This window comes from Zootoca vivipara, chromosome 8, assembly GCF_965207765.1.
Source record: "Zootoca vivipara chromosome 8, rZooViv2.hap1.1, whole genome shotgun sequence".
In the NCBI taxonomy this organism is placed as follows: Eukaryota; Metazoa; Chordata; class Lepidosauria; order Squamata; family Lacertidae; genus Zootoca; species Zootoca vivipara.
The window spans coordinates 50533226-50557918 of record NC_142591.1 but is presented as its reverse complement, the minus strand read 5'-3'; the positions used below and the strand labels follow the sequence as shown (position 1 = coordinate 50557918).

At 40.8% G+C, this 24693-nt stretch overlaps 1 protein-coding gene across 1 annotated transcript in view; it reads right to left on the bottom strand.

Moving 5' to 3' along the window:
* Positions 1-18891: 18891 nt before the first annotated feature.
* LOC148684848 (XK-related protein 4-like) overlaps positions 18892-24693 on the bottom strand; it is a 45353-nt gene continuing 39551 nt past the window's right edge. The window contains exon 2 of the mRNA XM_088675495.1: positions 18892-21851. Within this exon, the coding sequence (XP_088531621.1) occupies positions 21767-21851 (85 nt within the window). The 3' untranslated portion in view covers positions 18892-21766. The remainder of the gene's footprint in view (positions 21852-24693) is intronic.

Here is a 24693-nt window from a genome sequence, read left to right as displayed (position 1 = left end):
TGAAGCACCTGTCTCAACCATGAGAATCTACTTAAACCTTTCCCAGCAGGATCTCTGCCTGCTAACAGAATGGATGCATTATGGAAAAGCTGACAGCAAATTTCTGGAAGTGTTCCATAAATTCAGATGGGAAGATGTCTTAAATGAAATGATGACAGATGAAATAAATACAAAGGCTTTTCCTGTACAAGGTTATTTGAATCTCTGACAAATAAATCCAGTGATGTCTCAAGCCAAAATAACCAATATACAAAGCTAACATAGCCAGGATACAGAACACTTTCTTGGTATGATTTAATTAAGAAATTCAAAGGGCCTTTGCATTTCTTGAGGTGAAAACTTCAGTAGTTTGCATGTCTGAACTGATACACAGTTGATGGTCAGCAATTCTACTTACTACTTTACTTCACCAAATCTTTATTATGCATTGCAAATATAGTCCGTCATAAAACATCCATATATACAATTTTAAAATATATACAAAGTCATGTAAAAATATGTAATAACGAAGATATTCATTGGAGTTTCTTCCCGCTAAATATGGTAGTGGCATTCACCACTCTAAGAGATACTATTGCTAAAAACTCTGCCGCCCTTGCAGTTACTTCTGAGTTAATGTCAGACAGATAGAATCTGATATTTACATTGTGCCGTGATGTTAGCCTACCCAAAAAAGGGGATAGCACAAGTTTGTGTAGCTAGTTGTACAATGGATAGTAGAAAAGAATATGTTTGACTGTGTCTGGCACATTCAAAAAACATCTGCAATGTCTATCATTTCTGGGGATGTTTAAATATCTGCCCTTGACAAAAGCTATGGGGGAAAACATTTAGTTGAGCTAACATAAAGGCCCTGCATTGGACTCAAATTATTAATTTTGAAATATAAGCGCCCCTGCTATCTGTTGTATTTAAACAATAAAACTTGGGGGAGCAAATTTTCACAGGATCAGCAATTCACTGTTGCTTGGATACAAAGATTTCAAGTGGGGAAAAAACTTTAAAATTTGCAGGTAAGCAAACACCATTGAAAGTCACATCAGTTACATTAATTTTAATAACATTTTCGTTTGGGGATGTGTAAATCCAGACAAGACAAGTTAAAGAGATAAATGATATAACCATGTTTTTGGTTGAATGATTCAGTTAGAAGACGAGAAGTAGATTTGTAGACAACTGAAATTCCCTCAAGGCACAGCTCATAATAATTTGTGCAGACAAGATACATTCCTTTTTGAGTTGACCCATTTTCATAAAGAAAATCTTTGGACTCAGTCCTGCAAGACCTAGTCATCATTGCAGTACTGCAAAGTAGTTTTTACACATGCTTAGCTGGAATTGAATTGTATTTAATACTGAAGCACTATCACAATAACTATTTACTTACAAGGGACACAAAGTAATCTTCTTTCCTACTGGATTGGAAAATACATCCATTCAGCATGTTAGGCTTAGGTGATGAGCTATTTATTAATTTTACTGATATGATGTTCTCTTACAGTCACATGGTAGTATTACTATGTTTAAAGATCTACATATGTGCTCTTGGAGGAAATTGATTTTCTAGATCCCTTTCAGTTAGGGAAATTGCTTTGGTCACTCAGTATGATGACCTCAGAGATAGGGGAAATGTGTCCTTGTTAATTCTCCCCAGCCTCTCAGCGGCTGTCCAAGACAGAGGTGTTCAAGGCTAACAATAGCCATCTAAATTAGTGGTCATTACTGTCTCCTGCAGGAGACGTGGTTAGTGCCACATGGTCCTGAATCTTCCACAACTCATATAGCATTTGTAGACTTCCTTCTAGTGTCTAGAACTTGGGGAAGAGAGGCAACTGAGAGGTTGTCTGCATAATCCTATATGTGAGTACTCAAAAGTAAGTCCCATTGGGCTCAATAGGATTTACTACCTGGTAAGTGGGTTGAAGGTAGCAAGTTTTGAAGAGCCAACTTAACACTAAATGAAAAACACTGAACTCAAGATGGAATTTCTATTACAGCTACAATACTTCGATTTAGACTAGAATGTCACTGTGTTGTCATTACATTACAATCAGGCCATAGTTCTTCCTGTGACAAGAAATGAGCAATACCAAAATTTACACTTGGCCCAATTAACTGGAAGTAGTGATGCTACTTACTGCATCACCAATCACATAGCATGAACACCATCACACCATTACCAATTAGAGTCATTATTTTATAAAACGCTTTGATGGCATAAAGCACATTAGACGTGCTAAATGAGAAGAATCATCATTAAAAGGTTTTGGCCCATTAATTAGAATCATCATTTTTAAAAAATTGGAATCATTCTAGGCACTTAGAAACTATTAAGCACAGTCAGCTAAAAAGAAAAGGATCTCTGTGGTACAGAAGAGGAATATTCGAATTACAGCCTGGATATAGGGAAACTGTGCTGCTCTGCCAGAGTCAATTTCCTACACAGATATTGTAGCTATATGGGAGAGGACAAGCATCTTAGACCCTCATTAAGTCCAATTCCATCAGATTTAATTTCTGTCAAACTCTTGTACAGGGTAGTCAGAAGGAGAAAAGTGCTGTTTCAATGTGCAAACGGTTATACATTCTGCCTAGAGAAGCAGCCAGTTGTGATGAAGAGCTCAAACCCATTTTAAATAAAAACTCCCAAGAGTCAAGCCAGACATGATGCCACATGCATTTGCCTGAAGCATATCAGGTTTTTTAGAAATTAGTAGCAGGCACATGGGGGCAAACTGCATTTGGACTGCATGCATAGGAAGGGGATATTTAGCCCTTTCCTCCACTACCAGGATCCTGAGGAAAGCTACTTTCCCTCCACTTTTATTAGTGGTGTTTCATTGTAATGATCTGTATGTGAATATAGATATAGATATATATTCTACTAATGTTTATTTTCTATGGCTGCCTTTTTATATGTGTTTTTAGCAGTGAGCCACATTGAGTCCCTGTCAAGGAAAAAGTTGGGATATAAATAAATATAATGATAATAATTAGTCCAGGAAACTACCTCCATTGGTATCAATGGGAGCTTTTCTCCAGGGCTAATAACTGTGCATGTATTAGGATGATTTTAATCAGGATCTTGGATGGTATGGGAAGGGCTAAGCATCTCCTCCCCACACAGTATGGTCTTAATTCATTTGTTCCCTCCCCTTCACCTGCTATTAATTACAAACAAACAAACAAAACTTGACATGGTTTAGAGCAGGCATAGGCAAACTCGACCCTCCAGATGTTTTGGGACTACAACTCCGATCATCCCTAGCTAACAGGACCAGTGGTCAGGGATGATGTGAACTGTAGTGTTAGGGTGCCAGCAAGTAGGCACACTGAAGAGCAGCAGACAGGGTCGGATAAGCCAAGGTCAACAGTCCGGTCAGAGCCAGTTGAAGTCAGACAGTTACGTGGGAGTCAAGAGTAGCCAAAGTCAGTTCAAGCCAGAAGTCCAAAAGCCAGGGTCAGGAAAGCCAGATCAAGATTACAGGAACCAAGGACAAGATGAGCGAGGCAACTAGGCACTTCAGTACGACGTTGCAGACGCTGAGGAGTGGCCAGTCGACCTCTCTCTTAAGTAGCAGGTTCCCTCCCCCGCTTTTTATGAGCTGCAGCTGTTTCTAATTCCAGCCGGCGTTTTTCAAAGGGAGGGGGGGAAGGGGCCATCAGATAACCTGCCTGACTGGGGCCTGGTTCTGGATCGACTTGTTGCTGCAGTTCTGATCTTCCCTCCTCCCTGTCTTCTGAGTGCTGCCACCAGTCTTCCCCAGGTGTGAATTCCTCAGATTCCTCTGTGGGGGCTTGTCAGGGGGAGCTAGCCACCACTCCTCCTCGTCTGTCTCAACCCTGACATGTAGTCTCAAAACATCTGGAGGGCCAAGTTTGCCTTTGTCTGGTTTAGAGCAACGTGTTTTAGTGTCACATCTCATTTGGCGCTCAGAAAAACAATGTTTAAAACATGTATATACTCTTCAGCAAAATTGGCCATTAATTATAATTATTTGTTGTATTAATGATGGACATACGTAGAATTCACATATTTAGTATGTGTTTTTCAAAATGCAATCTGGCATCTCCTTGATTTAGCTAGCTTGGTTATTGCTAACCAGATGTTTTCATCCACTTTGGACAAAGCCTGAATACAGAACTTCAGGCCTTCTCCAAAGTGATCTAGGTTGTCTCCAAAGTGGTCTTAAGCTATGTGGGTTGTTCTCAAAGCTTTGAGAGCTTCAGAAGGGTGGGTGCCCCCCCCATTAAGCACAATTGAATACTTGCTTTCAATCTCCCACAGGCAAGCTCTCCATAAAAAAAAAATCAAGGCAGAGAGGAGGGGCTTGTTGTTCTATGACTGACAGCTTTAGGTTCCAACCAGGGAACAATTTTACCAGAGCTCTCAATATAACTTGCAATCACAGTGATTGGGGATGGGATGAAGAAGGAACTAACAGAAGGTGTTCTAGCATATATATTTTTCATTTACTTTATAGCTGTAGCAATGCACAGCTTCCAAACGTGATATACCCATCACTAACAGGGATTTGTCTGGTATCCTGCTTCTGCCTGTTCAATGAGTGGTTGATACCAACCAACCCACCCAATGATGCATTTGGATTTCTTTCCACCATGTCCCTTACAACCTGAACCACGCTCCCTGACAATTTCTCTCTGGCTGCTGGGGCAGAGCAGTGCAGGTGGCTCCTACTGGCAGCTGATCTCGCCACCTGAACTTCTTCCTTTCCCACCGCTCGTCATGTATAGCCATAGTGATGAGCTGGGCAATTCAGCTGCAAAACTAAGAGTGAGGGGGGGGGCCTCCATATGCACCCACCCTCTGCCTGAAAGAATAGTCAGATGGCACTCTGCTGACTTTGCAAGCAGGTAGAGTTTTGTTTTTTTAAAGTTTGCATTAAGGACTATCAATTAATTTATACCATTTATATCCCACCTTTCCTCCAAGGAATCCAATATGGCATACAATATGGTTCTCCCTCTTTTCATACTATCCTCACAACAACTCTGAGATAGGTTGAAAGATGGCTGCCCAAGGTCACCCAGTGTGTTTGGTGACTCAGTGGGGATTTAAACTCTGGTCCTCCAAATCCTAGTCCATTGCTATAACCACTACACCACACAGGCTTTCTAACATGGTGTGTATTGCACATTCACACAACAAAGATTATCTACACCTTAAAACCCACAAATGAAAAAAAAAGAATGTTCCTTTTTAAATCACCCCAAACTTTAAGAACTTTCATAGTGGGCACCAGCACAATACAGTATTATACACCTCTATATTTTCTCAAAGTATAATCCATCCATTCCACCAAGGCATTTGTTGCCAATTCAGAGCAGAAAGCAAACACAAAACAAATAGCCTCATACTGTTTTGATATTAGGCAGTGAAAAGCAGGATAGTAGATACAACTTTTTGTCCCTTTTACTGAAAAAGAGTTCTCTACTGATGTTTTATTTTAGTTGACTTCCCAAAAGAAGTCAAGACTTTCAGAAGCTGATAAATATGACTGGAGAGAAAGAGGAAGAAACCAGTGACTTTCTATAAATCTTGATAACCCTTTCACATTTTTCAGTTACATGTGAAACAAAGTAAAGGCTACCTCAGTTGCCAAAGAAAAGATTGGTAAGCAGAAGCTTGCTGGATACATGATGACACCATACTGTTGAGAAACAAATTCTTTCACTGAGCAAAATCTGAACAATGTCTTCTCTAATGCCCTCTGCATTCAGAACAGTTGACCTTTCTCTTGCAGGTATGCTTAGGTATATAGAATCTTTCATTTGTTCATTTAATCCTTTCTGTTTGGCTCCCAAAGACTACCGGTATATATTGGTAGCAGTGCATAAAACCAACAAAAAACAGTATGTCAAATATCTCCTGCCTATACAATCTACACAAAAGAGGGGGTGGATGGTTGTGTGTGGTTTCACACAAACAACCTGTCATTTATTGTGGCAACTTGGTTATTTTTTATTTTATCTCTAAATAGAAAACCCCACCTTTATATTATCTCAGACAGGAGCCACAGCACTTACACCTTCTATATTGAGGGCACTTTCTGTTCCTCCTCTTTCTTTAAACTCAACTGCTACCAGCTAGTTCTAAACATTCCATTATAGGGCAATCCTACCGGTGTGTATTTTTACTCAGAAGTAAGGCCAATTGAGTTCATTGGAACTGACCTCCAGGTAAGCACATACAGAATTGTAGCTTTATTCGCCTGTAATCAAACCACATCTGGGTTTAGGACAAACAGACAAGGAGACTTGGGTCCCATTAGAACTATACATTTAAAGCAGAATCATATCATTTTAAATAATCATGGATTTCCCCCCCAATATATATATATATATATATATATATATATATATATATATATATATATATGTATATGTATATGTATATGTATATGTATATGTATATATATATATAATCCTGGGAACGGTAGTTTCTTAAGGATGCTGAAAGTTATCAGGAGACACTGATTCCCCTCACACTGCTACAATTCCCAGAATTCCCTAGAAAGAAAGGTGTGTGTGTGTGTTTGTGTGTGTGTGTGTGTGTTACACAAGTTTGCAACAACAAAAAACTCTAAGGGAGCATTCTATGTAATGGATGCATACACTTGTGAAGAGATCCATGACCTGGAGCATGGAAGGCAGATTGAGAAGATACGGGTAAAAATTGTAGGAGAATGAATTACTGTGGGTGTCTGCTATAGACTTCCAAGTCAGACTGAAGACTTGGATAATGCCTTCCTAGACCAGATTGTATGCCTAAGGCCTGTGGCTTCATTGCTTCCAAATTATGAAATAACCAGACAAGACAGCAGATATATATTTTGTGTTTAATTAGGCCACAACTTTATTTGGGGTAGGGTGCTGCCGGTTTCTGTCCAGGGCCCATTGCTGTTCAACATCTTTATAAATGATGATGTGGATGAAGGAATTGAGAGAATGATCATCAAAAATTTGCAGATGACACCTATTTGGGAGGAGTAGCTAATGCCACAGAAGACAGAATCGGGATTCAAGTCTGTTATGACCATAACAGACTGGAGAACTAGGGTTGCCGTATTTTGAAAATCAGAAAAGAGATCACATCTGCCAACTTCTATTTTTAACTATGGATCGCTATAATGACTCTACCTATGAAAAGAGGATGTGTCCTGGAAAAAGAGGGCACATGGCAACAAAACGAAGATCAATACAGACAAATATAAGGTTCTACACTTAGGCAGGAAGAACCAGCTGTACAGATCTAAGATCTGGGACACCTGACTTACCACCAACAGTACATGTGAAAAGGGATCTATGGGTCTTTGTAGACAACATGCTTAACATGAGTCAACAGTGTGATGCAGCAGGAATAATAATAATAATGCTAATAATAATAATAATAATAATAATAATTTATTATTTATACTCCGCCCATCTGGCTGGGTTTCCCCAGCCACTCTGGGCGGCTTCCAACAGAATATTAAAATACAATAATCTATTAAACATTAAAAGTTTCTCTAAACAGGGCTGCCTTCAGATGTCTTCTAAAAGTCCAGTAGTTGTTTTTCTCTTTGACATCTGGTGGGAAGGCATTCCACAGGGCGGGTGCCACTACCGAAAAGGCCCTCTGCCTGGAAAACAAACTAATGCTATTCTAGGCTTCATCAACAGAAGTATAGTGTCCAAATCAACGAAAGTCACAGTCCTACTCTGTTCTGCCTTGGTCACACCACACATAGAATACTGTGTCCAGTTCTCTCTGCTACAAGTTAAGAAGAATATCAGCAAGCTGGAATGTGTGCAACCAAGATGATCAAGGATCTGGAAACCAAGCCTTACAAGGAATGGTTGAGGGAGTTGGGTATTTTCAGGCTGGATAAGAAGAGACTGGTGGCCACCTTCAAATATCTAAAGGGCTGTCAGAGGGAGGAAGCTTGTTTTCTCCTGCTCTGGACTGTAGGACCCGAACCAACAGCTTCAAGTTACGAGAAGGGAGATTCCCACTAAACATCAGGAAGAACAATTTTACAGTAAGAGCTGTTCAACAGTGGAATGGACTCCCTTGGAACATAGTGGACTCTCCTTCCTTGAGGGTTTTAAAACAGAGGTTGGATGGCCATCTGTCATGGATGAGATTCCATGATTTAGTTTAGATTCATGCATTGCAGTGGTTTGGACTAGAGGACACCCAGGGTTCTTTTCAACTTCAATTCTGTGATTTCTTTTACCTATTTTTCCAGTTTTCAGGGTTATGGGTTCAGTAACATATTTATTCCTGTGGCCTCTAATTCCTGAACTAATTCATTTGTAGCAGTTCCTCTGTGCGTGTGATTATAGCTGAGTGAGTAATTTACAGTGAATAATTTATCTGCCTTTTCTGGTCACAAAATATCTGCAAGGAGATTGTAATTATGCTCACTTTATTATGCAGATGTATTTGATTTGTTAATTCTTACTCTCTGTGTTTATCATGATCAGAGCTACTATTATGAGAGCCATTTTGCTTATTGGCACTTTGCTTATTGGCATTGGCTGAAATAGATGAAAGAATGAAGCTCCTTAGATTTTGTGATAAAAACATACGGATATATTTAAAAAAACACCAAACTTGGTGCTACTTTCTGATCTGGATACAGCAAATAAATCCAATTAGAAAATAAAGACAAATGAAGCACAACCCAGCATTGTCTATTATTTTCATTACCTCAGCTTCTCCCTTACTTTTTTAAATATATTATACACAAGTCCATTGTTCACAAATTCCTATTTAATCTTTTCTTCTACAGCTCACCCAATGACTCTTTGCTTTTCCATCATAAACAATGTTCCTGTTTATAATATTCTTCATTTTGCTCCTCTTTATTCCTGGGTCTTCTGTACATTTCCCACCCTATTTCTCATCTCTTTCTGTTACGTGTTGTTTTATGTGTCTCACAATGTTGCTGTTTACTGAGAGGAGGAAGGAAAAGACAGTGGGAGCTTCGTTTGGTTCCACTGCTTTGCATGTACCTAGTTCCTGCTGCCTTGCCCATCCCTGCGTCAGTAAGCAGCAGCATTGGGAGGCGCTGGGAAGACAGGAGAGCAAAACATCAGCACCCACATGCAGCTCGGCCAGCCACTACTGGATATTACTGAGTTATTTGTGACAAGTGTATAATCAGTTGGGTTTTTTATTTATTTAATAAGATTTGTATATCGCTTAATCCACAAAACCTGCAAGCAAAACCTGTAAAATATAAAATCACATAAGCTCTCACACCTTCCTTCTAATCTAGAAGAACAGAGCAGAAATTCAGTCAAGACTTAGAAGCAACCCAGGTGCTGCCTATGGGTGGCTTAGCACAAAATAACTGGATGATTTCAGAGAGGAAGGTTTCACGTGACTTAGCATACAAGAGTGGAACTCTTTTCAGTAGAAAAGGCCTGACAGGTTTCATCTGAGAAGATGCTAACTACTTCATTTTGTCTCTCAAACAATTGCTTGCTGCCTTGTGCCTTCTCTCACAATGACTTCTCAGGAATGGACCCAAGAGATGTGTTGGGTCATGCAAGATATTTGCATGAGCTTAAGCTATGCCATGGCTTAATGTGAACCTTGTGAAAGATACAGCTGCTACTTATTTTCAAAATGAAATTCAGTATCTCCATTACGCTTTATTTATAGAAGCTACTTAATTCTACACTAACTCTGACTTCAAAGTTTAATCTTCCAATAGTGTAGCCTAGCCTCCCAGCCTTCCCATAGTTTGATATCTTGTTGAAATAGAACAAGAATAATGAACATGGCTGAAATGAAGGGGTCTAAATTTAGGGGGATTTGCAGAAGCACAGGGCCGTCTTACCCATAGGCACTTGGGGTGCAAGGCACCCGGGCACCGGGCTCTCAATGGCACCAGGCTGAGAGTCTGGGGCATGAGAGTTGAGTCTGGAGAAGAGCCCGCCCATCGGTTGGAGTGCTGCAGTGGGCTCTTCTGCTGCAGGTGGCTCTGAACCGTGAGTTCGGGGGCAACCAAACCAGAGAGATGCTGAGTCAGCCAGCCGGCTCCACCCTCCTGCCACCTGGGACTGGGCAACTGGGGGGGAAGGGCACCAGGCGGATCTTTGGACCCCTGTGCCGCATATGCTTAAGACAGTCCTGCAGAAGCATGGGTTCGGATCACTGAAATAGTAGTTTTTGTTATCCTCCTGGTGGGGTGGTGAAGTCCAGGGGGGGCTTTTAGGAATGGCACAGGGGTTCTCCCTTTTTAGAACTTATTTTAGCTCAGTAGCAGCAGTGATGAGATCAGCAGTAATGGCACTCTTTCTTCAGGCGTCATTGCACCATTGTCTTATTTTCCTGAGAGCTGCCAAAGACAATGTTGTTCCAGTTGGTGTATTGTATTGACAAAAGCATTACAGCAGTCATCTCTTTTGTGGCAAGACATAATTTTTTCTTCTTCACAGTGAACAGGAACGTTGTTGTACCTGGACACTCTGGGAGAAAGAAAATGGTGGTGCATGCCACTGAAGAGAGCTCTTGCTACTGTTTCATGAACACTGGCAAAGAAGGATAAAAACAACTGCTTCTGTTAAAGATGAGTAGCCCCATCCCACATTGCCTATTCCCTCAAACCTTGGAGAAATATTGCCCAGGTTCACCACCAATGGGGCTGCAAACTTGGGGTCGTATTTGTTCTCAGCCATAGAATTTATTTATACAAGGTGTGCCCAGAAAGTTTGGTGAATGGTCACAGAAATTGGAAAGCGAGAAATGTTCAAAAATACAACAACAACAACAACAACAACAACAACAACAACAACAACAAACAACAAACAACAAACAAACAACAACAACAACAATTTATTTGTACCCCGCCCCTCTGGCTGGGCTTCCCCAGCCACTCTGGGTGGCTTCCAACAAAAAATTAAAATACATTAAAATGTCACACATTAAAATTTTCCCTGAACAGTGCTGCCTTCAGATGTCTTCTAAATGCTAGGTAGTTATTTATCTCTTTGACATCTGATGGGAGGGTGTTCCACAGGGTGGGGGGCACTACCAAGAAGGCCCTCTGCCTGGTTCCCTGTAGCTTTGCTTCTTGCAGTAAGTAAGGGAGCTGCCAGAAGGCTCTCAGTGCTGGACCTCAGTGTCTGGGTAGAACGATGGGGGAGGAGACGCCAAGGCCGTTTAGGGCTTTATAGGTCAACACCAACACTTTGAATTGTGCTCGGAAATGTACTGGGAGCCAACAATCAGCATCAGAAACCCATGAAATGCTCCCAATTGTATACGGAGATGAAGCTGTAACTTAAGAGACAGTGTATGAGTGGTTTAAGCATTTCCATGAATGGCGGCAAACCATCGAAGATGACCTTCGGTCTGTCGATGAGCAGAATAGCGGCAAGTGTTGACAGAGTTAGTGAGTTATTGATGTGGGATCACCATTTGCCCATCTGAATGATGGTGGAAGAATTGCATATTCCATGTGAAATCGTTACTGAGGTTACTGAGTTGTCCCACCCTCCATATTCTCCCGATCTGGCCCCACTGGATTTCTTTCTTTTTCCAAAACTGAAATCTGCACTGAAAGGGCACAGATTTTCCATCATTTCACATGTCCAAGCTGCTGTGATGAGGGAACTGAAAGTTGTACGAAAAGAGGTCTTCTCTAGAAGTTTCCAACAGTTCTATGAACGTTGTCAATGGTGCATTGTATCAGAGGGGGCCTATTTGAAGGTATGTATGTTTGCATATTTCTCACTGTCCAATTTCTGTGACCATTCACTAAACTTTCCGGTCACACCTTATATATTTATTGCATTTATATAGGCTACCCAAACTTATGTTCTCTAGGCAGCTCACATGAAATAAGAGAATAAAACAATATTAAAATACAAGGCGGAGATATTTTCAACCCATAAAAAAGTGATGAAGCCTGTTTATATATAATAAATTACACATCAGACATAAAGAGCTGAGATTTTGAAGATAGACCAGGGAGTGAAACCACAACTTCCTTGGGACTGCTGTCCTGAGGATTCTACTTTAGAGGATTCCTTATCTGGGGCTATGACACAATTTATCATCCATTCCTTTTTAAGCCTAAGGGCTTCATTTTCTTGAGGTGAGCCTTCCAGCAGTCGCATGTCAGCAATGAACGTAGCAAAAATGAAGGTGGCAAAAGTAGTCATTGCCAGATCTGGTAGTGGGTAGAGCCACCTCATAATCTCTCACCCACCCACCCACATTCGTGTGTGTATGTGTGTGTGTGTGTACGCGTGCAAACATCCACACACCACATTCATTTACACACCACACACACACACACACACAGAGAGAGAGAGAGAGAGAGCTTTTTTCAACCCTAATGGTAGCATAGAAGCTTTTTTAACAAGGCCATCATCACAGCACATGAGAGTACTGACCCTTCCCTCTCCAGCCCATTCCAAATGCCGTCAACCCACATTCTGTAAAAATTTAGATGCTCAGCACATGCATTGTTGTAATCATCAACAACAATAATAATGAAAAGTCTATGTGAGCCTACAAAGGAAGCAGTTCTTTGTGTTCTCTCATCAACATATTTCCATGGAGGCGCACGTTGCATCCACAGATAAGGTGGCATTTTTCCATCTCTGCCGTATCAAGCAGTTGGTCCGTAACCTTTCTCACCCTGATCTGGCCACAGTGATCCATGTGACGGTCACCGGTCATTATTGTAACTCGCTTTACGCGGGGCTGCCCTTGAAGCTGACCTAGAAACTCCAGCGGGTGCAGAATGCCACAGCAAGGCTCCTTATGGGGTCCCTGATGTGGGACCACATTCATCCACTGCTCTACCAGCTGCACTGGCTCCTGGTGGAGTACAGGATCATATTTAAGGTGCTGGTTTTGACCTTTAAAGCCCTATGTGACTTAGGACCCTCGTACCTACGGGACCGCCTCTCCTTGTATGCCCCACGGAGGACCTTAAGGTCCACAAATAACATTTTGGAGATCCCAAGCCATAAGGTGGTTAGATTGGTCTCAACTGGCCCCGACTTGGTGGAACGCTCTCTCACAGGAGACCAGGGCCCTGCGGGATTTGACATCTTTCCACAGGGCCTGCAAGACGGAGCTGTTCCGCCTGGCCTTTGGGCTGGACTCAGTCTGACCCCTATGTTTTCCTCCCTTACGGTTTTGATTTGGGCTACTTTGAAATGAGGCTGCATTTTAAAAATTTAAATTTAAATTGTATTTTAACACATATTTTAATTAATTGTTTTTCTTTCTTTTACGTCTTCTTGTGGTTTTGCTGGTGTCAGCCGCCCTGAGCCCGGTTTTGACTGGGGAGGGCAGGGCATAAATAAAATGTTGTTGTTGTTAGTTATTAATTATTTTTAGTAGTAAAGACTTCCATCTGTAATAGGGATGGAAGCAATTTTTGTCAATTCCCCCTCATCCTACACCCCACCCCCAAATCTGTATGGGGAGCTCCCCAGAGGGCCTTACTATCTGCTGAGTGACACTGTTGGATACAATCCTCTGACTCTAAATTATGACTTTAAAAAAAAGCAACTCCAAATCATTCTGTTTGGATAGGAAACTAATTTGCATATTTACACATATGCAAGTCCCACTGAGTTCAGTTACATTTACTCCCAAGTAATTGGGATTGCTACCTAATTACATTAACCTCGATAAGATTTAGGCTGCAGCCATATGCAACTTTGTCTGGAAGTAAGTCCCACAGAACACTAGGCATACAGCTAAGATTTAAACACATGGTGTATTGCTCTTATATTAGCACAAGTTATAGGAAATGGGAAAACACTTGCCCAAGAAATGCTGCATGGAACAAATCACCAATAATGTATATGGCAGGGCCAAGTAACCTGAACCTTTATAGGCTAATTATGGGCTTGGTGTTTGAAAGCTTTTCCTGTAAATCTATTCAGGAATAAAATTAAAAGTAGGTTTAAAAAATCAGACAAGTAGAAAGAGATAAGGTATAAATTCAAAATATGTGATTCCATCAGCACTTTAAATAGTAATCATATTCTAAAGCCATATCTGCATGATTTAGCATTCTATGCTTGAAGGAAAGAATTCATTGTCTTCTGTTTTCAAACTACTTGCAACTATCAATCTGTAGCACTCATTATATATATTATATTGCCTATTGTATGCATTCCTCAGGGAAGGGCTTCATGCTGATATTTCAACAGGAATCTCAACACAGAATAAGTGTGAGAAAATCTGTTATCTGTAATGTAACAGTGACAACTTTGTAATATATTGGCTTTGTTTGGATCTTAGAAAACCAGATAGAGTTTTGCACACAATCTGGTACCCTTTCATAGGGATAACTTGTTTGGAAATAAAATGATATTCTCCCTCTTTTACTGTTACTGGATCTATGGTTGATATTGCATTTGCCTCTGTCAGTGGAAACATTTGCCTTAAAAAAAAGTTTAAACAAATGCATTTATTCAACCTTTATACCAGGAAAGGGAAACTAACTGCCCATGAGGAGTCCCCATCCAGGAGTTTCCATGTATCCAAAAATCATTGCTTTTGAGTACCAGTTTTAGGCTTTACTTGGGACACTTCTAAATTGGGCAAACTGAAATAAACAAAGTGGTTTGTGTATACTCACAGTGAAATGTCAACATTGCAAATCATAATCCAATGGGGAAATTGAGTTTTAAGAAGCGGGCATAGAATCTGAAGTTGTGTTTATGCTTTATTTAATGCCTTTTGAGTAGTACTGTACTCATGAGAGAAGACAGAAGCCATACATAAAATAGGAATCCGGTCTGTCCTTCATAATACAAAGACATTTTTCAGAGAATACCATTGTTCAAAATGCACTGGGTTATCATAATAATATACAGGGTGAGTCCTTTAAAAGAGGCCCCGTGGATACAGAGTACACATGTTCCACAGGACCTCTTTTCAAAGACTCACCCTGTATATGTAACATACAGCAACATCAGATTCCACCACTTCTCTTTGAACTGTAACCTTGTGCTACCACTTTTTTTTTACCGTTTAGAGAAAAAAAATTATAACAGCTTTACAATTCTGCATCAGTTGATACATGCTTGCACACAATATCCAACCATGAAGACCTTGAGGTTTATTAAAATAGTTTAAGACATAGTAATTTCATTAAACAAGAAGAAATGCCGGACTTATACTAGGAAATATCCTGTACTAAAAATCGCAGCTTGACTAGGCATATTACAAGCTGAAGGGTCAAAGCATTTACATGCAATTTTAATAGAACTCACAGCCAAGTAAGACAGCTGGAGCCCTGTCACTTTGCATCTTAGGGGACAGTATTGGCACTCTCAATGGAAAGTACAAAGGATACCCTTGGAACATAGCTTTTTTTCTTATTTATTTGGACCTGCTAACGCAGCTTGACTAAAGCAATTAGGCCCAACCTAAAGGAATGAGTGCAAAATCATTGAAACCACATTTAGAATTTATACATTACATATGCTCAATAAAATGTCACTCAGATCAGTCTGCAAAATAACAAAGCAAAATATGGAAACCTAAAATATTACTATATCAAATTAAAAAGCAAATTACTAAGCATTTAACACTTCAGTAACTTATATGGCATATAAATAAATAATAGTGTGCAAAGGTGTGCAGAGGTGTAGAAACGTCTGGTTTTTGCATGACTGGAATGAAGGGGACTAAACAGAAGTTAAGAATCACATCCATTGCTTTGTCCACTTTTCAACTTGGGATTCAGCCAGCTCTGGCTTGCAGCCCACTAGGGGTGCTGCCTTGGGCTGAAGATTGGGGGCCAAGCACAGTGGGTATGCAGCTTCAATGGCCACTGCTTCTCCCCTCTCGTGCTCAGGAGCAACATGTCTTTGATACTGCGCTGTGCTTGGCCTTCTCTGTCCCCTCAGTAATTGAGGGGATGAGTCTCTACTAAGGAATATTGAGGGGGCTGACGATGCCTCTGCCCCCTAGAATTGGCACACCTGCAGCCCACAGAAGATTGCCCACAAGAGAATGCAGCCCTTGGGATGAAGAAGAGTTCCCCACCTGCATTACAGTTAACTTTGTTAGTTATTACCATAGCAGTCCTTGAATTTCAATATCAGTAATATTTGTTGCTCCACAAGATATTCCATTCTGCAAGTTGTACAACAGTCATTAACATACTGAGAATTTCATTCTACCAAAACTAATCTAAGAGATGCTAAAGTCCAAATGTAAATTATGAGAGATAACAAAAGATATGAAATATTTTGGACATGTGCCATCCAGTATATCAAACTTGAAAATGGTCCCACAAAATTTATGAATGGTTTTGTTAAAATAAAATAAATCTCTAGAATTTTTGTGTGTGATTGCAACCTCATATTATATGAGAAGCTCAAGAACAATGTCTGTACACATTGATGCTAAAAAAAGCATGGACAGTTACATTAAGTGAGAGGTTCCACTCTAGGTGAAAGAGGAGGTCTGGTGTTTTTTCTTCTTCCATTTTATAGGCTTAGGCTACCTGATGACTCATTGCCAGAAACCCAACCTGCAAAGTGCTCAAGAAGATACTGTAATTGCAGGCACTCTTGGGGGATGCTGATTATCCCGTCAGATAAATCTTCCTGTTCTTTGACATTTGTAGGAAGGCTATGCTCTTCCTACATCTCTTTAAGAGGTAGAATCAGAAGAGTCTTTTTCCCAGTGGCCATAGGATATATCAGATAAGCCTCTTTGACATCAGAGATAGAAGTCCTTTCTGACGCCACTTGCCTCTTTGAATCTCTGGCCCAACTAATGTATCCCTGGCAGCAGAAGGGCCAAAAAAGGGGGCATTCTGTGGAGCAGTTGTGGTCCAAAGGATTTTCAGGCTTTCCAGTTCCCTGGGACACACACCTAAACTTGGGAGAAAATTTAGGCATACTTTTCAATGTACCTAAACTCTTCCTCATTTTTCTTTCCATTGTTTCCAATGGGAGGGCAAATGGCCAAGCCAGAAAGGGAGGGAGGAATGAAGACCATTTCTATGCCCTCAGTTTCACCTTGTCAGCAGGAGCCCGGCAGGGCTTTGAATGAAGAAGTTAAACTGCCTTTGTAATTCATCAAGCTTCACATTAGGATTGCAGCCTTAATCACCTTTTCTACCAGCTACTGTAGTTAAATTTTTGCTACTTATAATACTTATTTCTTTTTTAGAACTTTAAGTTCGATTCTGTTCATTCAACTGAATGCTTATTTTTCGCTTTGAGTACGAGAGATTATTGGGGAACTTTGAAAATAAATAGACAATCAATTTATGTATAGGTTCAGTTCTGTGCATGCACAGAGATTTACTAGCCCTTTTCCTTCCCTCTTGCCCCTGCAGCTGATCCTGTTGCTCCCTACCACCCTCACCACACACTTTCAAGCTGTCCCTCTGTGGTCTACCTCTCATATTGCGTCACTCATAATATTTTTTTGTAGATGAATAACTAGTTACTTGTACGTTTTCGAACAATGAATTCTACATGGAAATGTAAGATCTGTGTACCATGGAAACAATTTTTTTAAAAAAAAATATAAACACTGATTACTGCCCTGCTATGATTTCTAAGGTCTTTCAAGCATTTGAAGCTCAATACAGTGCTTGGGTTACAGACGCTTCAGGTTACAGATGCTTCAGGTTACAGACTCCGCTAACCCAGAAATAGTACCTCGGGTTAAGAACTTTGCTTCAGGATGAGAACAGAAATCGCGTGGCGGCGGCGCGGCAGCAGCAGGAGGCCCCATTAGCTAAAGTGGTGCTTCAGGTTAAGAACAGTTTCAGGTTAAGAACGGACCTCCAGAACAAATTAAGTTCTTAACCCGAGGTACCACTGTAAATATTTGGCCAAAGAGAAGAGGGAAATGAACATGTACTGTCAGTAACAACGAAGATATTGCAACACCATAATATGAGCCAAACTAAGTGCTTGGTGTAAAGAAAGTAGTTCTACAAATTAATAATTTTGTTGTTCTTGTTAATTATAGGAGTATCTCAGTATTTTGCTGCTTTTGCATCTCAACAGAATCAAAAAATTCTAAGGGGAAACCAGGAACCATATGAACTCCTTCTATACGGTAGGTTTATCCATATGGTAGCTCACCCTTTGATGAGGCTTAATCCAGGGGGATGTGGGGATGGGATTGCAGTCTAATTAACACTCTTACTCTAAGGATGAAGCTGGTCTGCCAAAACAGCAAAAAAAGGAGAAAAGAATTAGATGTATTCAGCTATTCTCTTAGCTTGCTGGAACCTTTGCTGCAACCTTTTCCCGCAATCTGCGAAGAAACCCGAATTGCTGTTTTTCCCTGATTCACCGTTAAAGAGTGGGTTTTCCTGGGGAAAGCGGTGGAGCAAAGAAAAAAGTGCTCAGACATGGCACTTTAAAGTACAGACCTGGGCACAGAAGTGTTGGGGGAGGGGGGGGTCAGTGTGGATGAGCCTTCACAGTCTATGGATTCAAAGGACAGGAACTGACGTTCTATCTTGAGTCTACTTTTGATAGTAATACAGCTATGAAGAACACTATAGAAAGACATGCTTATATATTTTGGCAAGAAAAGCTTCCCCACAAAGAAAAAGAAAATGTAGGATTATTGTGGAAACAGGTACATGATGCAAGTAACTGATATGAATTTAATGAAAATACACATGTGACCTAAAATAAATGACAATATATACAATGGAGGGGGGGGGTTGACAACTGTTATCCAAACAAATATCTGTAATGCTTGCAAGTACGTAAATGAAACTACCGGTAAGAATATAATTTCATAGAATCATAGAATCATAGAATCATAGAGTTGGAAGAGACCACAAGGGCCATCCAGTCCAACCCCCTGCCAAGCAGGAAACACCATCAAAGCATTCCTGACAGATGGCTGTCAAGCCTCTGCTTAAAGACCTCCAAAGAAGGAGACTCCACCACACTCCTTGGCAGCAAATTCCACTGCCGAACAGCTCTTACTGTCAGGAAGTTCTTCCTAATGTTTAGGTGGAATTTTCTTTCTTGTAGTTTGAATCCGTTGCTCCGTGTCCGCTTCTCTGGAGCAGCAGAAAACAACCTTTCTCCCTCCTTTATATGACATCCTTTTATATATTTGAACATGGTTATCATATCACCCCTTAACCTTCTCTTCTCCAGGCTAAACATACCCAGCTCCCTAAGCCGTTCCTCATAAGGCATCGTTTCCAGGCCTTTGACCATTTTGGTTGCCCTCTTCTGGACACGTTCCGGCTTATCAGTATCCTTCTTGAACTGTGGTGCCCAGAACTGGACACAATACTCCAGGTGAGGTCTGACCAGAGCAGAATACAGTGGTACTATTACTTCCCTTGATCTAGATGCTATACTCCTATTGATGCAGCCCAGAATTGCATTGGCTTTTTTAGCTGCTGCATCACACTGCTGACTCATGTCAAGTTTGTGGTCAACCAAAACTCCTAGATCCTTTTCACATGTACTGCTCTCAAGCCAGGTGTCTCCCATCCTGTATTTGTGCCTTTCATTTTTTTTGCCCAAGTGTAGTACTTTACATTTCTCCTTGTTAAAATTCATCTTTTTTGCTTTGGCCCAGTTGTCTAATCTGTTAAGGTCATTCTGAAGTGTGATCCTGTCCTCTGGGGTGTTAGCCACCCCTCCCAACTTGGTGTCATCTGCAAACTTGCTCAGGATTCCCTCAAGCCCATCATCCAAGTCATTGATAAAGATGTTGAACAAGACTGGGCCCAAGACAGAACCCTGTGGCACCCCACTAGTCACTACTCTCCAGGATGAGGAGGAGCCATTGATGAGCACCCTTTGGGTTCGGTCAGTAATCCAGCTACAAATCCACTGAATGGTAGCATTGTCTAGCCCACATTTTACCAGCTTCTTTACAAGAATATCATGGGGCACCTTGTCAAAGGCCTTGCTGAAATCAAGATAGGCTACATCCACAGCGTTCCCTTCATCTACCAGGCTTGTAATTCTGTCAAAATTTATTGTGGTACATTCTGGTGAAAAAACACACACTAATCCTAAATAATAATAAAAGTGGTGATGATGATGATGATGATGATGGTCTTGTATTAGAACAGACTTTCCACCCTTCTGGATGCCTTCTGCTGATACCTCAACTCCCGTTTGTGCTTTAATGGGCACACAGTGCTTCTTCACATGACGGCAACCCATTTTCTTGGTAGAGAGGGTAGCTCTGAGCAGGTAAAGGAATACCCCCTCCCCTGTTTTCTGTTATAGGACAAGTTTTTGTGGATAAGAGACCTCTGTGTGCACATTTAATATTGCTTTCCCCCCCTTCTCTGCCTGCAGTTACCGGCTAGATCAGAACATCCTTGTGCTTTCTTTCTTTAAATATTTATTGAATTTTATAACAATTAATGATACACGTCTCATTCATCATGTTATTTACAATTATTCTCCCTCCCCTCCTCTGGACTTCCCTCAACTCCCCCTATGCTGAGTTATTTAGTTTTATTTATCATATCCTACTTTTCCTACACAAAAATAAAAACACATCATTTCTCTAAAATATCTGTTACTCAAATGAAGTTGTGAAAGTTTATTCAAATCCTGCCAGTGAATCCAGTCCATCTGTTGTTTCTGCAAATAAATTGTAAATGGTTCCCAGATTCTTTTGAAGTCCTTTTTGTCCTTCTCTCGTAGTTTGTCTGTTAGCTTAGCCAATTCTGCATAGTTCATCAGATTTTCTTGCCATTGTTCCTTTGATGGCATTTCTTCCATCTTCCAATATTGTGCAATCAAGATTCTTGCCGCTGTTGTAGCATACATAAATAATGTCCATTTTTCTTTTGGTAGCTCTCGATTTGATGCATAACCTCTGAGGTGGTTCTCAGTAGCCTGCCTTGAAGAATGGACTGTGAAGCACTTTGCATGGGCAAGGTTGAACAATGATTATGTAGCAGTTTGAAACCACACTCTAATCTTGGTAATACAATATCTTTACAGTTAAAAGACAATTTTCTAGTGATACAGACTGATAGGATATATATCACACATATTAAAATAACAGTACCTCAATTGATCACTAAGGTCAGTTTGTAGGTCAAGGCAGGGGAAGCAGGCTATATACTTACACCATTAGATGCAGTGAGTCTACTAGCAAAAGAAATATATTTAAGTAATTTGGTTGTTAATTTTCCAGTGCAGGGTCAGGAGCATCCTTGATACATGCCTTAGGTGATATATGGTTCATTATGTAATGAAACCTGCCAGCCTGCCAGCTATGTTTATACATCTTGCACACTGGTACCATGTACTGGAGCAGATCAGAAATTTGACTCTAATTATGGCAGCTGTGTTCACTGATGCATCCAAATTAAAAGTGACCTGTGGGAGTGAAATCTGCATTGCTTTTAGTTTGAGCATCCTTTAGGGAACTGTATAACCTATGAAACATTCTTGGGTTCATTTCAAAAAGGCACAGACTTCAAGATGCAAAATTTCAAGCACCAGTTCTCCAGTTCACACATAAAAGCACAGTGCATGCCCACTGAGACATTTTGATCTTCAGCCAGTCAGTAAAGAACCAGACGGACGAAGTCTAAGGCAATAAAAAGTATCTCCTTATAGCTTTGATTCTGCCTAGTGTTCCCAACCCACCCTTCCCTATGTCCTGTGTAGTTCATTACCAGTGCATGGATGCTGTTTTCTCAGAGGCTCCTGGTGACTGTATATTCTACATTGTGGCACAGCAGTAGGGCTGCCAGGTCTTCACCCAGAGTTGGTTCTTGTCCTTTTAAAAGTTCCGAGGCACCAAGAGAGGACGGATAAAGACAAACCTGTGTAGTAGCAGTGATGTCCCAACCCCAGGCATGTATAAGCTGCAGCAGGGGAACAGAGCACATATATCAAATTGTGTGGCATGAAACTATGCCACTCTGCTCCCACACCTAACTAGTCAATCTCCACCTTACCCAATCACAGACTGGAGAGGAGGGTGCAGCAAAGGTTCTGTTGGAAATAGTGTAATGCAGGCATAGGCAAACTCCTGCCCTCCAGATGTTTGGGACTACAATTCCCATCATCCCTGACCACTGGTCCTTTTAGCTAGGGATATTGTAGTCCCAAACATCTGGAGGGCAGGAGTTTGCCTATGTCTGGTGTAATGGGAGGTGGCTTGATGTCATCTACGCAAATCCTTCCTCATCACAACCAAATCCTTTCCTCTGTTCATGGACTTCTCACTTGTGGACATCTGCAATTCATGGCGTACACACCCACCCTTCTCCTCTTGTTTTCCAAGAAATGGTGTCTGTGAATTTGACATCGTAGGTAGGATACAAATGTGTGCCACGACACAATTTGGATGGTGCATTTCCCTGCAGAAGTGTAAGACTATAATAGCTCTATAGTCTTACATTTCTGCTACATATGAGCTGTGCCACGACACAATTTGGATGGTGCATTTCCCTGCAGAAGTGTAAGACTATAATAGCTCTATAGTCTTACATTTCTGCTACATATGAGCTATGTATCTGTGCTCAAGCCTGGGCCATAGTCAGCCAGAATGGACACTGGCCAAAGGCCTGATGGCTCACTGGCCTCACCCAGCACTGCCGTCATATCCCACCCTCCCAGCTGGGCCCCCTAATAGCTGGTTTAGGGGTGGAAAGGCAACAGAGTCACTTGAATAGGAGCCAAGCTGGTGGCCACCTACCACCTTAATTGCTCTAGTATAAGCTAGGGCATTTATATACCACCGTATCTCATTCACATGAATCTAGCAAGTGACCACAGGGCACAAAGCAGAAGGCTTAGATGCTCCAGTAAAATAGATGGGAGGACAAGGAGAGAGAGGGGATGGCAGCAAAGTGACTGCAGTGCCATCCATGTCTGACAATGTTTGAAAGACTGAATGAGCCTAGAAAAACTTGGTTGCAATAGAAAATGGAGCACAATTTGTCAAGAAGAGGATGCTGGATACACTGGAAGCCTTTGTTTAGATGCAGAATGCTTGAGGGAATAGTAAGATCTACATTGACAGAGTGTAGATGAATATACAGTGGCAGGGTTCAGTGTTTCTGCAGGAAAGAAAAGCTCTTTGCCTGTCTTTTCACACAAAAGAAGCTTCTATCAAGCCAACAGGTAAGTGCCTATCAGGTATATAAAAACAGATTTTCTGCACAACTTATAAAAATGCTAAATGATATTTTTGCAACATTTCATTACAATATCCTCAGATTTTAAGCACTGTTGTATGGATTAATTGTAGCAAATTTGTTTTAAATTGAGCTGTCATTCTTTTTTTGTCACTGAAATTTGGTAATGCACAGGTATTGTGTATAAATAAACTATGACATTTGTTATCAATGGATTACTAATGAGCTCTTGAGACGTTTTATTCTACTGGCAGTCCTTGAATAACAATTCATTGAATTTCCAGACTTATTTCCATGGTGAGTTTAGGAATAAATGCTTGAAAAAAACACAATACAAATTTCATCTAAATTATTTTTTATTTACTGGTTTAACTGGCAGCTCCACTGCACTCTAGGTGGCTTATTTGCACTTGTTAATGTCAAAACAGTCTCTTAATGGTGGTTTTCAAATGCTGATTAATGAGGAGTTTTTAAATTTATTACAAATTGCTTCTTCGGTGCTCTTTAAGCAACTTTGTGATTTAAACAAATAAACTAACAACTACAAAGTATTCTGCATTTGTTAGCAGCCCTATTAATCCTTGTACCACTTAGGAGGGTCATAGTAGTAACACTGACCATACTGGTGAGAATGTATTGCCTCAGCAGCACATAAAATTGTTTTTATAGGACTCCTTGCATTTCTCTCATTCTTTTATTGACACATATATTGTACTGTCAGCTCACCGGAACCCACAGCAGGCACCAACCACTCAGAGTTTGTCTGTACAGAAGGAATGCTTCAACATTCTCTCATTTTGCCTATCTTAAGTGGAACACAGGCATTCTGTGCATGGTTTTATTTATTAAATTTGTATACAGCCCTTCATCCAAAGATCACAAGACTGCTCACAACATAAAAATACAAAATGGAACAACACAAAACACATTTTTTAAATAAAAAACCCAAGAACTTCCCCTCCCACATTATGGTATTGCTCAAGGACTGAAGTTATCACTCGGGACACCATCTGCAGAGTGACACTTTCAGGACATTCATGGCCAAGTAAAACAGAAAGCAGGTACAGATGATGCACTGCTGCTGGAGCAGCTACTAGTGGATGGACTATGGTGTAGCAAGAGCATCCTGAGTGCAAAGCCACTGTTGTACACCACCTGGTTGGTCTCCACCCTGAGTGCACCACAACTCACCACTCCAAAGGGAAAGGTTCATCTCAGACTTCAAATGGGAATTTACCTCCTTATTATCGAGAGCAATGTGGGCAAGTTCCTTAACAGTGGTGATAAGCCTGAGAGCCCCACCATCTCCTCCAAGGTCCACTATCCAAGGACCCTGGCCAGTACTGCATCTGGCTGAGCTGGCTTATAAACAGGAATTATGTGTAGTTTATGTGTATTTTAATGAACTGAAGAGAGCAAAAAGTTATGAATCATGGGGCATGGAAAGTGTGTGTGTGTGTGTGTGTGTGTGTGTGTGTGTGTGTGTGTGTGTATTAACAGTGCTCAGTTTATATTTTTTTAGTTGCCATTTTAATAACGTTGCTAATATTGTTTTATAGATTAT